The sequence below is a fragment of the Spodoptera frugiperda genome, chromosome 18 (assembly GCF_023101765.2).
Source record: "Spodoptera frugiperda isolate SF20-4 chromosome 18, AGI-APGP_CSIRO_Sfru_2.0, whole genome shotgun sequence".
Lineage (NCBI taxonomy): Eukaryota > Metazoa > Arthropoda > Insecta > Lepidoptera > Noctuidae > Spodoptera > Spodoptera frugiperda.
Window position 1 is genome coordinate 8,467,263 of NC_064229.1, and position 16,909 is coordinate 8,484,171.

General features: G+C 35.6%; 1 protein-coding gene across 3 annotated transcripts in view; it reads left to right on the forward strand.

The window, feature by feature from the left end:
* LOC118277825 (rho guanine nucleotide exchange factor 17) overlaps window positions 1–16,909 on the forward strand; it is a 124,374-nt gene that overhangs the window by 91,956 nt on the left and 15,509 nt on the right. For all 3 annotated transcript variants that reach the window (XM_050700315.1, XM_035596768.2, XM_035596767.2), the window contains exons 4-5: window positions 9,306–9,383; window positions 16,583–16,765. In XM_050700315.1, the coding sequence (XP_050556272.1) occupies window positions 9,306–9,383; window positions 16,583–16,765 (261 nt within the window). The remainder of the gene's footprint in view (window positions 1–9,305; window positions 9,384–16,582; window positions 16,766–16,909) is intronic.

Consider the following 16,909-nt stretch of genomic DNA (forward strand, 5'->3'; position numbering starts at 1 on the left):
TTGGTGCGGTGGCTTGGCAACAGGCTGCCGTGTAACGTGTAGCAGGTTCGATACTCGCACGAAACAATTCTTTGTGTGATCCACAAATTGTTGCAATATTAAACTAGGCATTTTTTCAATTTATGTAGGTTTAAAAATTATTATAAACTCTATTTTGCCAGCGGCTTCGACCGCGTTCCCGCGAGATAAAAAGTATCCTATCACCCAAATCAGATCATACTCTATCTGTAGACTCAATTTTAATCAGTTTGTTCAGTACTTTCAGCATGATTAACGGATAAATATTACCAAACTTTTATTGTGATTTAGTCAATAAAAAATCTCCATAACATAAAATGGCGTTAAACGCATAAAAAATATCAAATAAATGAACCTCAACGGGAACATCAAATCTTTTACACAAGGTACATTCACGAAGTATGTCATAACAACATAATTTACGGCTCGAAGGCTTTTGGTTCGGCCTCCTTACCCAAATCTAACCTCGTAAACGCACCAACAGTACGAAATTCAGAAAACGCTTTGTGGATTTAAAATTGTAAACAAAGCTACTCTACTTGTATGATTAAAGAACTTTTTGGTGAATATTTCAAGTGGAGTTACCTTCGTTATGTAACATGCTTTGTGGGAATGATATTTTGGTGTTATGTGAGATAATTAAAGGTTGAGTTAAAACTGCTGTAAAACAAATGAAAGTGATAGCAGGTGTGTCGGATTTGACGTTGAAAATTTTGTTTTAATGCGCCGCGGAACTAATTTGTTCCCTTTGTCTTATATTTTATTTCAATAATTGAACAATTATATATTATTCACAATATGACTACCTCGTTGGTCGAGTGTTCGCAAGTGCGACTGTCGGACAAGAGGCCTCGAGTTCGATTCCCTTACTACTTTAGGTGGGTGATTCTTCAAAAAAGTCACAAAAAGTTAACGGCGTCATTATCCCTAAAAGTTAACAATTCTGCCGATTGAAACACAAGTTTTGTTTTAAATAAATTAAGCTGTGACACTGCTCTCAACCAATTCAATATCTAAAAGTAAGGATGGTAATAAGCTATCAGGGTACTTAATAACGCGGGAGATTAATGATTTGTTAAATAAAAGTTAAAGTTTTTTGAAGACACACCCAGGTAATAACTAATATAGATGTTTAATAAGCATTAATACAAAAACTAAAGCATTGATATAAAAATCCAATTTCTATAAATCTGCATGTTATAATATAGCCTTACTTCAAATACCTATGACAGCAAATCAATATGTTACGTTCGGCCAAACAACTACCTACATAGTAAATCTAAGCTAAGCTACCTAGGATTTGCATGAAATTCCAGACAGCTGAACTGGCGTAAAGGCTGAATGATAGACATATGACAGCACGTCAGCAGATGGAAGCCCGCTATGGAACTGGAACATGGAAATTGAATTGAAAAAGGAACGAAATAGACTTCAGTCGGAAATATAGTGGTCCTGAATTTTCCTGTAGTTTGGTTATAAAAATGACTAGCTACTTCCGTGCAGTTCTACCTATTCTGTTCGGCTCCTATTGGTCGTGGCGTGATGTTTTATTAATGTTTATCCTATAGCCTTTCTCAATAAATGCACTATCCAATGCAAAAAGAATTATTCAATTCAGACCAGTAAGTTCAGCATATTAGCGCGTTGAAACAAAGAAACTCTTCAGCTTTACACATCGGCATACTTATTATTAGTGGTAGAATCGATATCAGTGGTAATACAGTGATTTTTCTAACCTGTGAGTTCTCTTTGGTACAAAGAAACGTACCTAATGTTATTTATCTGAACATTGTATAGACAATTTCGACAAAAAACCATTGTTCAATTCAGTCATGTCATTCAAACCAAATTGAAAAAAATATTAACCGTATTTTTTATCTGCAGCAAAATCTTAATTTTCCAAAAAAAAAACCTAAGCATCAAATAAACACTACAAAATGTGATCACCTCAAATAATTTCGTTTCGAAGTTTACGATTTATTAAACGGCAACGAACCGAGTTTGGCGGGTCCCGATAATCGATTGGTTCTCGATGACCGGGTCGGAAATGACCAGCTCGTCTCTGGAGATTTCAAGAGTTTCTGTCCGTTTCTAAGTTATTCTGTGGTATTAGATATTGGGGATTTTCTCACTCCTAGATAAATGTTGGGGACAGAATCCCTCTGCGTTGATTTTGATTGTGATATCGGATTGGGTGTTTCAAATAGGAGATTTTGTTTGTTAGTCAGTGATACAAAGTTGTGTGTCTCGTTTCTATGATAGGTAGTTATAATACTAAGTTCATTTTTAAATGTAATCTGTTTTGTAAAACTCTATTAAACTGTTTATCAACAAGTACTTTACATAAAAAATATTATTATGTTAAGAGGTTTTAATGTGTATTGTCATCAAGAATAAGAGTGTCTACTAAATAACAGATCGATTTGTCGTCGTAAATTTGACCCAAACAAATAAACTAAACAAAAGCGTTTAAAAAGATGATGATGTACTTAATTTTATCGGTAAATGAATAGAAAGCATGCACGTTTTTGTCATTTAAAAAGATAAAAGCGCTTCTTCAAGTGCATATTTGCATTATTTACCCAATGGGTACATTTATATTTTAACTTTACTTCTATAAGTTGCCACAAATCATTAACTCCCTAAGGGAAAGGAACAACCACCACCCAACAAACCCTTTCAGATTAACCCAAACCAACTCAATCTACATACACCAATCCTGTAACGCAACAAGCAACAGAGTGTACTAGTAGCAAACAGTGAGACATAATTAATGGCATATCGATCCGGCTCGAGTGGACCGAGGTCACCGACTGTCCTGATAACGTGTTAATAGCAGCTACGTGATAACACCAGATCATGCTTCAGGGAATATTTTTGAGGACACGCAAATCTCTAAAGGATTTTTCGAACTGGAACGGTGACGATGACTTGGAGTAATAATGTTGTTTTCTGGAGATAGTGGCATACTTTTATAAGGACTGTGAAAGCTTTCGTATTCTGTAATGTAAATGAAAGATAAGTCTAGTGAGTGGTGTGACGGTGATGAAGAATAAAACAATTAGTATCAGCACTGTATCAGCTTGTAATTCCTCTAGTGTTGCGGGTGTCCTTGGGCGGTGCTCATCGCTTACCATCAGGTGATCCGCCTGCACGATTGCCCCCTATTCCATAAAAAAGAGCTGCTATTAGTGTCAGCACTATTATTCACGCAGGTGTTGTAGGTGTCGACTAAGGGACTTCACATTTGACCAGACAGTAGCGCCCCAAAGTTATATACTTCAAGCTAGAAAATGCAGTAGATAGGATTAAAAATACTTAAATGAGTTGTGAGTCGTGTCAAAATAATCACCAAGGAAGCTAAAATGACGACTATAAAATTATTATCATTCGTGTTTTAGTAAGTAAAGAAAAATTCACCAATACTATCAAAATGAATACAAACTACTATAGTACTACTACATACGGAGGTTCACGATAAAAATAAAACAGTATCGAACGTTTTCGTAATAGCCTGAGAACTAGGGCCAGCCATTTCACCTGCTACGATAACGCATTAACTATTTACTGATACCAGAATAGAACCTTGGAGCGACCGTAGCATGTAATACTTAGTTGGGTTGATGAAACTATCAGTAATAGATATAGAAAAATGGTCAAATAAAATATGATGAAGAAGTTAAAAGTACCAAAATGACAGGACATTATTTTGGGATTAATAATATTTTAAAATACACCCTTACATCTCTCGGAAGGAACACGGGAATCATCAGTATGAGTCATAATAATATGCTTATCTAATAATTGTTGTGAAATTCTGTTGTAACATTTTCAGTAGGATATTCATTTAGGTTACCTATTTTATCTTTTGAAAATAACGCTTGATGCAATTCATGCAAATATCTGTCAGGTACGAGAAATGCATCTACCTTACAAACCACAGTCGTCAAATCATTCAGTTTCGACCATTCAAGCATCTCACTCAACCAAATCTATTTCCAACTGCGATAGGTGCCCATTTTCCTCCTCCATAATTCATCCATAGGTTTGCATCACCTTATTTCATTTGGGTATCAACAGGAAAACTATTAATAAAGGCTTGAATATTTGCATCGGTGATACCAATAAATATATTCACACAATTGACAACAAATACATCAGTATCAACCGTCGTCATTTCATCGCTCACACCCTTAAAACTGAATCATTTGCTAAAACAAACTGGATTCCTAACAGATTTTATATTTAAAACAGTTTTAAATTAAGATTCGCTAGTCATTTGCCTAGATCTAAAAATTGAGTCATGTTGATTTTTTGCAAATTTATATTTAGATGTAAACATGTTATAAAATTAGCTGTTTCAAGAATTTGTATCACAATCGTTTGATGGGGCTCTGAGTCATTCTAAAGAGAGTCACTATTGGTATGCACTTCGGTAATCATTGGTACATTAATGTTGATGTTTTGATCATGCACGCGTTTCGGGCTATCGTTATCGACACGTGCTTGTGTTTTAGTGGCCTCCCTGATGACTTGGTGTACGCCTCGTAAATTTACTGCGGTCACATTCACACTGTGATGAGTCAGAACTTCAGAAGCATTTCTGTTATGTGAATGCAATCCTCGATTGTTTTATGTTGTGTTTCTACTAGATTTTTGTTTAGAGTAAATTGAATTTTACGTTACATACTTTGAGAACTGAATTCACATTGAATGTTCTTTAATATAGGTCCTAAAAGAATTACAAGGTCTTCGACGTAGTGAATATCCATCCGATTTCAATAAACTACATATAATTTCCAATTCACGGGGCGAGGTCGTCCGTGACAGAATGTAGTCGTTTCAATGCAAAAACCTCTATCGCGTATTGGAATTTCAATTTATTGAATCTTCCTTTCTAGTTTGCTATCTCATTTATTTTTATTGAAAATTATGTAGTGGAGACATATGGTAGAGGGCATCGAGAAAGTTCCTGAGGTTGGAGATTCTAGATTTTTCTTGTGTTTTTACTTTTTTTAAAGATAGATAAAGAATTTATTACTACCTCTTCGAAGTGCTGATTACAAAGTGTCCTTAAGTCTTTGACTGCCAATAGAAAACTGTTGAAGGCAAATCCTCCACTAATATTGGTCACTGGTGACCACCACGGTGTTCAATGTGTTAAAGGCTACTTTGTCGGTCGAGTGGTCGCAAATGTGACTGCCGGGCAAAGGGTCTAGAGTTCGCCGTGCCTGAATCGAGCCCGCTACACATTGCATGGCGGCTGGTTGCCCAGTCACCGCACCAACCGTGCAGTCAATAATTTAGTATATAATTTGGTATTATGAAACAAGCACGAAAACCAGTATATATTTATGACGTCACAGTACAGTATACAACCAAGGGGCCTACTCCGGTTCTCGAATGCGAAGTTTCGTTTAATCTTCGGCCGTAGGTTTTATTGATTTACTAATAAAATTACTTAAAATAACGCTTTATTTTTAATTCAATATCAAAACCTATTTATTTATCTTCATTTCATTCGTTCACGAAAGTTCGCAATGAATAGAATAGTAGTATGCAATCTGCGAAGTTTCGGACGAAATTTCGTTTTTCGTTGAATTAGAGTAGGCCCCCTGTTTTACGTCACATCTGAGCTTAATTACGTTCGCACAAAGCGAGTGTCACAATCGTGAGCTAAACGTGTTGTGAATGACTGTACTTGTCACTCGCGTTTTACTACATACTGTATAATGTGCGTGTGTTATAATTGTCGTGATGTGCGTTTTCTTTAGGGGTGTCAAATGTTTTAAGTTACTCTCGGTTATAATAAAATTATGTCATAGTCTGGGGTTTATGGCTTTACAGAATTGTATAATTATGTGTTAGATGTAACGTTTTACCTGTTTTTAAGGGGGGAAAATCATTTAATGCTTCACTCGCCAGTGCGAGGTAGTGTCAGAATCTTACTGACTAAAAATCACCCCGTTCCTACTCCTGCTTTTCGAGGCGGAGCCCCGGTAAACCCTCTAAGTAGTCCGCAGCTCCGAAACGTTTTACTTGCTTGCAATCTGCAAGCAAAGAAGGACTTTGTACTTTGCCCGATTTTCATCACAAATCTTATCAATTTTGCGAAAACATTGGGAAAATTACAATACACTTAGTATACTCTGTTCAGTAAAACTTTTGCTTTAAGGAAACATACTTAACATACTTTGTTCAGTAGAACATTTTGCTTCAAAGAAACATAACAAGACAGACAAAAAACAAAAATCACAATATAATCAATTCTGTCAACAGCAAGCTTTGACAAAAATGGTCAATACTCGTGTCACCTCTTCACACAAAAAGGCCCCTCAACAATGCTACCATCGACCCCCAACAAATTAACATGAAAAGCCACCCAATATTACCTTACCCATTATACTACATTCCCAAAATACCAAAATTAATGGACGCGCCAACCCTAATCAAAGTAACTCTGAATGACACTTACTTAGTAGTTCGCGGCTCCCTAGGGTTGTCAATAACACTTTTATTACGCTTTTGTATGTTTAGAAGGAAAGTCAAAGGTGATGGTATAATGAGGTGGAGTTACCCTTTAAGTGGGTAGGCAGACACGGGGTGGTGTAAGGCTAGGTTTAGAAATTAGACATTATAACGATATAATTTGTATTAGACATTTTTTATTTCATGAATATTATATGTATTTTCTTCCTTTATTTTACTCTCATCTGTGTTAATGAAATACTTTGACTGCCAATAGAAAATTGTTGAAGACAAATCCTCCGCTATCGTTGGTCACCGCTGATCACCACGGCGTTCAAAGTGTTCAATGTGTGTTCAATTGTTAGATACTTACTCATTTTACATTTTAAAAGTATATGAGATATCCTGCTAAAGACTTGTTTCACAATGTATTAGATAACTTTGGATTAAGAACATAATTTGTATTTACTATCTATCACATAAGATTATCGGGCACTTATGTGAAGGTGGTGAAACAGACACTTAATGTAAGCATAGTACATAGAAAAAATGTATATGAACAATGGGCTCTCCCATTCCTTTACCAGAATATGTATATGCCACAAGTACCTATACCAACCATAAATTCAGATTCCGAATCTGCTACCAGGAAATCTGTTACAATAACCTAATACGGTACTATTCCAAGATAGACATCAAATTCCAAAACCTCATCCTTAAAAGAACTACAAAAACTTTCAGCTATCAATACCATCGAAATGAATTAAAGAAATCAATTTCTAACAATCAGAAACCAAACCTAATAGTCCTTAATGCTCATATTTTTAGCCTACCACGCGTGGGTGCGTTTTTTCTACTTTCCAGGAAACGCGAGCTTATTGCTTTTGTAATAAAGGTCATAGTTATAAAACCTAGACTAAATGGCTGAATCTAGCAATAAATATAGGTTCGAATGTCTGATCTGACGGGGCTAATACCATTTGTTATTTAGATAACGATAGTGTTCGAATTCTGTATCATAGTTTCTGTGCTATGCGGACAAATCGTGGAGGTCAGGTCACATAGGTTGGTTTGTAATGATATTGAGGTATTCTGTTACCTTTTTTGATAGGTTTGACCTTATGTTTTTTTTTGAAGGAGGAAAATCGTCTAATGTCTTTCTCCCGTCCTAGGTGAGGTGAAAGGGGATGTCAGACTCTTACTGACTAAACACCACCCGTTCCTACTCCTGCCTTAACGTCTGTAACCTGTTACGTTGTCCGCAGTTCCTGGGTTAAACAATGTTGATTTCTCTCCCCCCCTCAAAAAGGGGTTAAACAATTTGTTAAAATAAAAAACGTCAGTGCATGGTCTCCAGCACGGTCTCGTAGTTCCCTAATTAAGTCCACAGGAAGAATCTGGTTCGTGAGAACTATTTTGCTCATCACCAGCTTAACTTATAATTATCCTATAATTAAATACATACATATATTATTATTATAAATAGCGTATAATGTCATACTTTAGAGATTACGATGCATGATTTTATGTTTTATATTATTTTTTTTTTGATGTGTGGTGGAAATTTGGGAACATTTTCAACACATTTCGGAATAGCCACGATACTTTCAGTACTTAAAAATATTTCATATACATTTCTATTCTCCTTTCGAACTAAATTCGAAGTCCGAACAAACTTTCTATTTAGTCACACAAAGTACTTAAGAATTTTGCGTTTAAAGCAAAGATTTTCTCCAGAAAGTTGGGAAAGCCTTGAAATTTTACCTTAAAATTAAGAGAGAATCGCAGAAAGGTTCACACTGTACAACAAACTTTAAGAACTCCACAGAAATAAGTTATAACTAAGTATGTTGCTCTAAGTAGGTCTTTGTCTAATTAAAGAGTGTTTTTATCATACATTTTTGTTGCTAAGTTACATGGAATTCAGTTGCATAGAAGATTTTTTGATACGTTATGCCATGAAATGACGCTTGTTTTATATTCATGGGTAGACAACTAGACAATGATGAATTTACAATAGCGTATTTTTTTCTTAGTTATAATAGCATGCATTTTTGGGTCCAAATGTTATTTTATCTCCCCTGCATAAATGTAATGAAATTGAAATCTTAGTCCAATATTTTAATTGGTTTATCAGAAAAAATACGTACCTAAAATTTTCTATACTTTTTTCATCCTTCTAAAAGTATTAACCAATCAATCGTATAAACAAATAAACCACTAAAAGTACAATCAACAACAAAAACACTTCTAAAATAAAACCAAAAAAAAAATGTCCACAGAAAATACGGACAGCACCGTAACGTTCCCGTCCCTTCTGTTACCTTCACAACCACATTTAGAGCGTATGAATATTTATGTTGTCAACTGTACTCAACCGTACATACCAATACTTTAACCCTCTATACATTTATGCAAACCTTACGGCTTCATTTAAATAAATTTCTTTTAGCGAACCACTTTCGGTAATAGCTCAACCTTTTTTGCGGAATATTCAAAACTTTTATGTTTATTTTTTTGAGGTATTTATTGGTCGATAAGAAAGTGTTTTTGGGTTGTTATTTTTATTTATTGTTGAATAACTGCCTACTACTTAGCGGGTTTACCGGGGTTCCGGCTCGAAGGGCAGAAGTAGGAACGGGGTGGTTTTCAGTCAGCAAGAGCATGACACTTCATCTCACCTCGCCCAAGGCAGGATAAAGGCTGGATGATTTTCACCCCTTAGAAAAATCCTGCATTTGTTTTGTACCGTCTTGTACCTATATAGTTTTACGTTGTTTAATTGCGGTGCTAATTGTATATGTGTATGTTTGTTGCAGGACACACGAACGCATGTGGTTGTGGAATTGTATGAGACTGAGAAGTCATACGTGGAGGCTCTGGAGATATTAGTCAAGGTAAGTTAAGAAAATATTACTTTTTTATAAACTTTTTTACTACAGGAACATAAGCATGTCACGCTACTGGGAACTGTCTTTCAATAGATTTTGAAAGTTATCCATATGGATTTAGAGTAAAAAGTTAATTTTTACTCTTTAGTTCTATTCGTTTTTGTATTCAGGTTATTTGTGTGATACACTAAACAGCTAAATCCTCCTCTAATTCTTATCAAACAAAATGAGATAAATCTAACATCAAATCAAAGAACTTACTCAACAATGCAACAACAAGTGCACCCATTAAACCAGAAAATCGCAGAACATTTCAGAACCTTCGATACAAAGTATCTCAAAACCACTTGTAAATGTCCAATACATTCGTAACAACTCCACAACTACAATCAAAGAGTATTGTGTCATATTTCCTTGGATTTCTCCTTTCAAAGATGTTTCAAACTTCATATTGAAACTTGGACTCTTACATTCTTACTTTATCTAGGTCAGAGGAGGATAAAGTATTTTAAAAAGGAGAGAAAATGTCTCTTTTAGAACATAATTCTTAAGTCCGCTTAGGACTTAAACCGATTCGCACGTTTTGTTGAGCGCTGGATCGTAAATCCTGTTTTGTTGTAGTGTTTGTTAGTGTAACACTTGCAATGGGTTAGGTATTTAGAACTTTATATGGGTTAGAAAAAGGTTGGATATCTTTTGATCCATGAAAGAGTAGGCTTTAGGTGCAAAGTGTAGTGTAAACCTCTTCACCAGTTCGACACCAGCAATTTATACTACGCTAACTCGAGGAAAAAACTTTTTTTATGCCAAGTTGCTTAAAACGTGTGTTTACATACGTCATAAAAAAATTGAGAAGAAATATGAAAAAATAAGAAAGTTACAAATCTTATAAAACGCTAAGTAAAGGTACTTTTTGAAATCACTCGATTTATATTACGCCAACTATTATTAGCGGAGTGTGCGCGCGGATCACTTTGGTCAAAGTCTGTGCAACACTGCACTAACTCATAGTTAGCGTAGTTTAGTGCGTACGTGTGTATACTTGTTCGTTTGTAAAATGAACGACTTAGCGACTTTTACATAGTAAATACTTATGTGTTAACGTATTAATTAGTTTATTAATGGTACGTTGACTATTCTTTTTGTAAGTAAGTACATGTTCTTTATAAAATATTGAAATATGCATCAGATGATTGATCATGCACTACGACGTCCCGTACTACACTACGCTAACATAAGTTAGACGTGTATAAGATGTAACATTTTTTTGATGAATTACGTTTATATACGGCTAACTTGCGCTAAATCAAAAAATAGAAATAATTAAGGAAATATAAATATGAGATATTACAATGAATAAATTAAATATTAAGCATACCAAATTTCAAAAAAGTATCTTAATTAATGTAAAAGTTATCACGTTTTTCCCTTTAAACACCTCTACTGTAAAGTACGCTTTTTGAGTTAGCGCAGTATAAATTGCTGGTGTCGAGTTATATTGTGAGATGCATCAAGTAGGGGTGAGACTACGGATCTACCAGCGGCTTCGCCTTCATTCCTGTGGAACCAAAAGTAGCCTTTGTGTTACTGAAGACCATAATCTACCCCTGTTCCAATTTTAATCCCGATCCCTTCAGCCGTTTTGAAGTGAAGGAGTAACATACAAACACCACCTTTCCCAATTATAATATAAGTAGGATGGTTTAAAATTCAATCCCATCAATAATAATTACATTTTCATAAAAATTATCTATCCTATTCCAGTGCCAATACCAAATCTCCTGTCCACAGGGAATATTTCAACCCCATTCCCGAAGACATCCTAATTCCTAACACATTTTATTTTACTGACATAATGTTAGACAGGGCTATAGCTTCAGGGACATATTTTGTCAGTAACTCCTTGCTTAAGGGACTAACGTGACAGCTGACAGCTGACGTCTATGTTATCCTTGAGCTTTGACGTGAGATTGGTGACTTGGAGACAAAGAAAATCTGGTGGTAATATTATTAGAGAATGTCGGGTTATTTTGTTAGTCTTACGTAATGTTAATGTAGCTGATTATTATTGGTTGGTTATAAGGTTTATGAAAATTAAATAGAAAATTGTGTAGATGGTACACATTTTCGGTTTTTTCTACATCAATAGGATCGCCCTCCATTAGATTCTATAGTATTCATTTGATAACTGGTGAAAAGTACGAGTTGCATTGTATATATTTGCCTGCCTTAAGCATAAGACGTTCATAAGAACTATTCACACAAGATCTCGAACATTAAGAACAAAAAGTGGGAGAGTCGTGCTTCCGCACGAATGGGCCGGCTCGACTAGAGTAAAACCGTAGCCTCACACAAAACTGACGTAAGCTTGTGCTTGCATCGTTTGAATGAGTTACCCCTCCTCAAACTCCCCAATATTCTTCAAATCTGGTCGGCACCGCAGTTGTAACACCTCTGATTTTTCGGGTGACCATGGGCGGCTGCGATCACTTACCATCAGATGATCCATCTGCTCGTTCACCGGCTTATCTCATAAAAAACCCCTTTGATCTACCCTTTAACACTACAGTCATACAAAATTAATTATAACTCGTAAAATTAATATTAAACTGAATACCTCACCTCACCGTCTTAATCCGTCCGAAATGAACTGACGACTGACAAATTGTGATATTTACGAACCTGACGACATTCCAGGGTTATCATCGTTGACTACTCTGATCAACATTAAATGTCTTTCTTTGGTCCTCTTCAGTCTTCTTTGTCCGCAACTAATGAGCTGTCGAGAGGTCGTTAAATTTGAGAATTTTTGGTCTCTACTTAACAGGGGTCCGTAATTCTGATGTCAATGTCGTGAATCATTTTTTCTTTGTGGATTTTTTGTCAGGTGTTTTTGTTTAAGAGGAGAGTCTTTTAAGTTGGGGAGGTGTTGCGATTGAGTGTTTACGCATCATTGTTTGGAGTTGTTGATTTTCTTAAATATGTAATATTAATTTATTGTAACTACGCTAATTCGCAGTTTGTTATTGTTTCGCTCACTTAAACACTTGTAAAAGGAGTTTGGTTGTGGTTTATGCCATGTTATCTCATAGCAGTAAACTCTCTTATAAATAAATTAAAAACCACACACGTCTTCATCACCATCATCATCATATAAGACACAGGACGTCCACTGCTGAATATAGACCTCCTCCAATACCTTAAGTCAATACCAATGCTAGTAAGGCCGATTAGGCTGGCAAGCACCTCTACATAATTACGTTTATTAATTTTCCAAAGGGTTGCATTTCGTAAAAACAAATGTGATCACTTAAAAAACAATTAATATATCTGCATCATCATAATGCATGCTAAACGAAATTAATACTAGGGTTACAAAAAATGCAAAATTCTACATACTTTTTCTTCTACCGGATTAAAATGGTAACATGAAATTTACCAACCCTACATCCACAGTGGTTTTCCTACTCAAATTTTCCGCGCTACGTTTCCATCATATGGGTCGGGCTATTTATTGTCACCGGTACCCCCCCTTCACGTCATCCCTGGTTCAGTATGTAGAGAGAGACAGAAGGTAAAAATATAATTTTACTGTTAGAACAGTTTTTGGTTTTTTACTTTTTTAATCTGCTTATTTAGATTCTTCTTCTCAGAGTAGTCCGTTAGGAAATGCCGCTCTTTTGTAGTCTATTCTATTTGCAAAATAAATTCATTTCATTTAATTTTAATTATTTTGTCATTGTGCCTTTGTGGATATTTAATGAAGGCTGTTGTGGCATATCTCGATTTTAGAATGTCTCCATTCTTACGATTAAGATACGATTGAGACTCGATTAATATTAGGGAGGTGGTAGCGCTAAAGAATTTAAGTGAAACTTAATTTGATAGCCTGTGTCTACCTACCATAAGGGCTCTTGGTTTTGTTTAAATATTAATTTCTTCAGCATTTTATTATTTTTAACATTTTTCCAAAACACCCGTTAAATTCAACCACAAATCTCAACATTAACCTCTAAATCAGAAGATACAATCTCGCGTGACATTTTAAGTGGTCCTTTTGTTCTTTCCCTTCTAACGTCTCAGCCTTGTCAGTATAAAGGACAGTTTTAACAGAGGGCCATAGAAATGTGTCGTGTACGTACTTTTAATTATTTTCTACACCAGTTTCATGTCTGCCACTGACATTTGAACCAACATTTGTCCCAATGTTTGGTAGATTTTCTTTTGTTTGCAGTTTATCTGCTAAGATGTTTGTTATGAAGAACATTTTATTCTTGGTTATGAATTGTTCGTTTAGATTTGTACTTTATTCCCTTTTTAAGAAAGTGGAAATTCTTATACAACTTATACATAAAGCCGTTCAAAAATGTACTAAAAACGATTATGATTCAAAGTTATTAAGTAATTAGATTTAAAAACTTTTATTCTATTTTTTTAATTAGACCCGAAACTATAATTTGTGGATGACACAAACAGTTGCTCCGTGCGGGAATCGAACACACGTTTTGTTGCCCAGCCACCACGCACCAATCGTACAGTGAAACTCCAATCATATTTTACTACACATCTCTTTCCACTAGACAAACTTCCCAAACCCTCACAATCCCTTCCTCCAAAATCTCATATTTATTTCCCTCACCGTTATCTAATCTAAATTCCCCTCATTATCTAACTCAGCCACAACTTCACATTCACGTAACAAGATTCCCTCACGGATTCCGCTTTGCGCTTCATAAGCAAATTCAACGTCTTCAAATAAAGGCTCCCCCACACGGGCGCGATATAATCGGCCGATAATATCGCATGCGTTATTGCGATAGTGCGTCCCGATTCCTTGCACACAGTTGCGTTGTTAGCGACCGATATTTCTTACGAGACAGCGCGTTACTATCGCAGGTGTGTACGGTCGTTTGTGTCCTGATACAAAACATTCTAGAATTCATATCGGAATATCGCAGGACGGAGAAACGCAACGTCTTACTTCTTGCGGAGTTATTATCGCAGCAGTGTGTAAGTACATGACCGTCCTAATACAAAATGAACTGAAAACACAATTGTAACAATGTCTTAAGTTTTAAGAGCAATGCTTCGGCACGAATGGGCCGGCTCGACCGGAGTGATACCACGGCCTCACCGAAAACCGACGTGAAACAACGCTTGCGTTGTGTGAGTGAGGTTACCGGAGGCCCAATTACCCCTTTCCCAATCTTCCCAATCCCCAATAACCCTTAAATTCCTAACCCCAAAAGGCCGGCAATGCACTTGTAACGCCTCTGGTGTTTTAAGTGTCCATGGGCGGCGGCGATTGCTTGCCATCAGGTGATACGTCTGCTCGTTTACCGGCTCGTGTTTCATAAAAAATAAAAACAGATAACGCAGTAACACACGATATTATCGACCGATAATAACGCGCCTGTATAGATGAGCCTTAAATTTCCATCTTCACCATTAAGAGCCTCTGTTGCCATATCTTTGTACGATTCTCTCTTACACCTTCCCTCACTTTGATTAGGGTTACCAAACTGTCAAACTTCAGCAGCCAACATCAAAGTAATTCCACGTTTGGTGCAAAACTTCCGAAGTACAGATGATAAGAATTTTTGCCTATATTTTTATGGGCGACGGTTTCGGCGGTAGAAAAATGTTTATAGCCTTGTAGGGCATCGCCGTGGGGTTTTATTGCCGTTGTAAAATTCATAAAATATAATACTTACTTATATAAAAACGGTATTGTGAGTTTTACAAGCGAAAGTTGTTGGTCGTTCTTGTTTTTTTTTTTATCTAATCGAGTCTCGTGCCAGTTGGTGATTATGGTTTCCTTGTGTTTCATCGAGTTCTTTTTTTCTTTTTTTTTGGTGCTGTACTTAGAGCTGTCAACGGAACTTTGTTGTGTGTTTTGTAAATGAATTGTACGATAAGAAAATTGAAAGAGTTCGTTTAAGATATCTGCATGACTAATTAATAATATTTCCAAACAGACAATATAATAGATAATATGGCAATAGGCTCGCCCCTATCACATAGGACTTATAATATAAGTGGTGAAAAGTGGGTATACAATTAATTTAACTTAATTTGCACCTCTGCCTACCCCTTTGGGGATAAAAGACTTAACCATACGTATACACAGATAATATTCTCCACACTATCCTAACTAGAAAAATACGTATGAGTGATATAATAACATTGTTGTATAGGTTTATTTTGTAAGAGTTGCCCATTATCACGCTCTTGTCGAAAGGGCTGTTCTCAAGTGTCCTCGTCAGACGGCTCCTGGCGCGAGTGGGTCCTCCAATTTGTAACTGTGTATAATTGTGTAAATGTCTACTGAAGGGAGTATGTGTATTTTAATTGTGTGTCCATATTACTCGTATTATCCATAGGTTTTGGTTTAGAATATATGGTAGATATCATTTCGTTTTTTTTATACAATAATTTTTGACGTGTAAATGTGCTCTTTTGTAGCCTATTTACAAAATAAATTCATTTCATTTCATTAAATTCATTTCATCTTGCTTTTTTCCCACTGAGACAAAGTATTAGCAAAACCAAATTGCAAAAACCAATCCTTTTTTTAATCACATTTTTAAGGACGTTTTAAAGATCGCTTTGTTTCCAATTGTTGCTATTCTAATTGTATAAAATACACAATAATGATAAAATTTACGTTTGCAAAAGAAACCCACACATAACGATTAGATCAGTAATCTGTCTGTGCACCCGCATTCGTTCCCTTCACGAACAAATCCATCTCAGCATTGATAACGAAGATAAAACACCCTACATGTTGTATAAATCCTCCCTGACATATTATAGAGTCCCTGTACCTATGGGTGAGGTATTCAGAATGTTTGTAAAGTTCTCAATCAATAAATTAAATAAGATTGTGGTTTTAAAATAGTCAGGCTTTCAGTGTAAACATTATATCTAACTGTAATTCACTATTATATAGTTTCCGAAATTAAAGTCAATAATAATTATTTATTTCAAATAGGCCGGGAAGGTACTTTTGAACGTCAATGCGAATATTATAATTTTAATAAACAATGTCTGTCTTGTAGTCAGTCAGTCTTGAAGCTATTTGCTCGTTCCTATGGAGAAGATTCCATTTATTTAACAAATATTTCGGTTTTAAATTTACGGATCCATTCTCATTTTAATAACCATCTGTACTTTGTTATTAACCAAAACCTTATCTTCAACAGAAATATCTTCAACCTCTAAAGAGTCCGGAGAACGCTGGTCTTCTCGACGCATTCCTAGTGGACGAGATCTTCTACCAAGTGCCGGGGATCCTGAACGTGCACCAGGTCTTTTTGGAACAGCTCAGGCGGAGACTTGAACAATGGGATCTGCAGCAGAAAGTTGGAGACGTGTTCTTGGATGTGGTAAGTTCTAAAGTCCTTAATACAATCCAGATTGTCAAGAAATTCATATATTTATATTTATATGTAGTTCTGCTAAAGATATTGTGAAGTTAAAAAATATTCAATATTTTCAAAACTACGTAAATAGTTGGTTTGATCTAAACT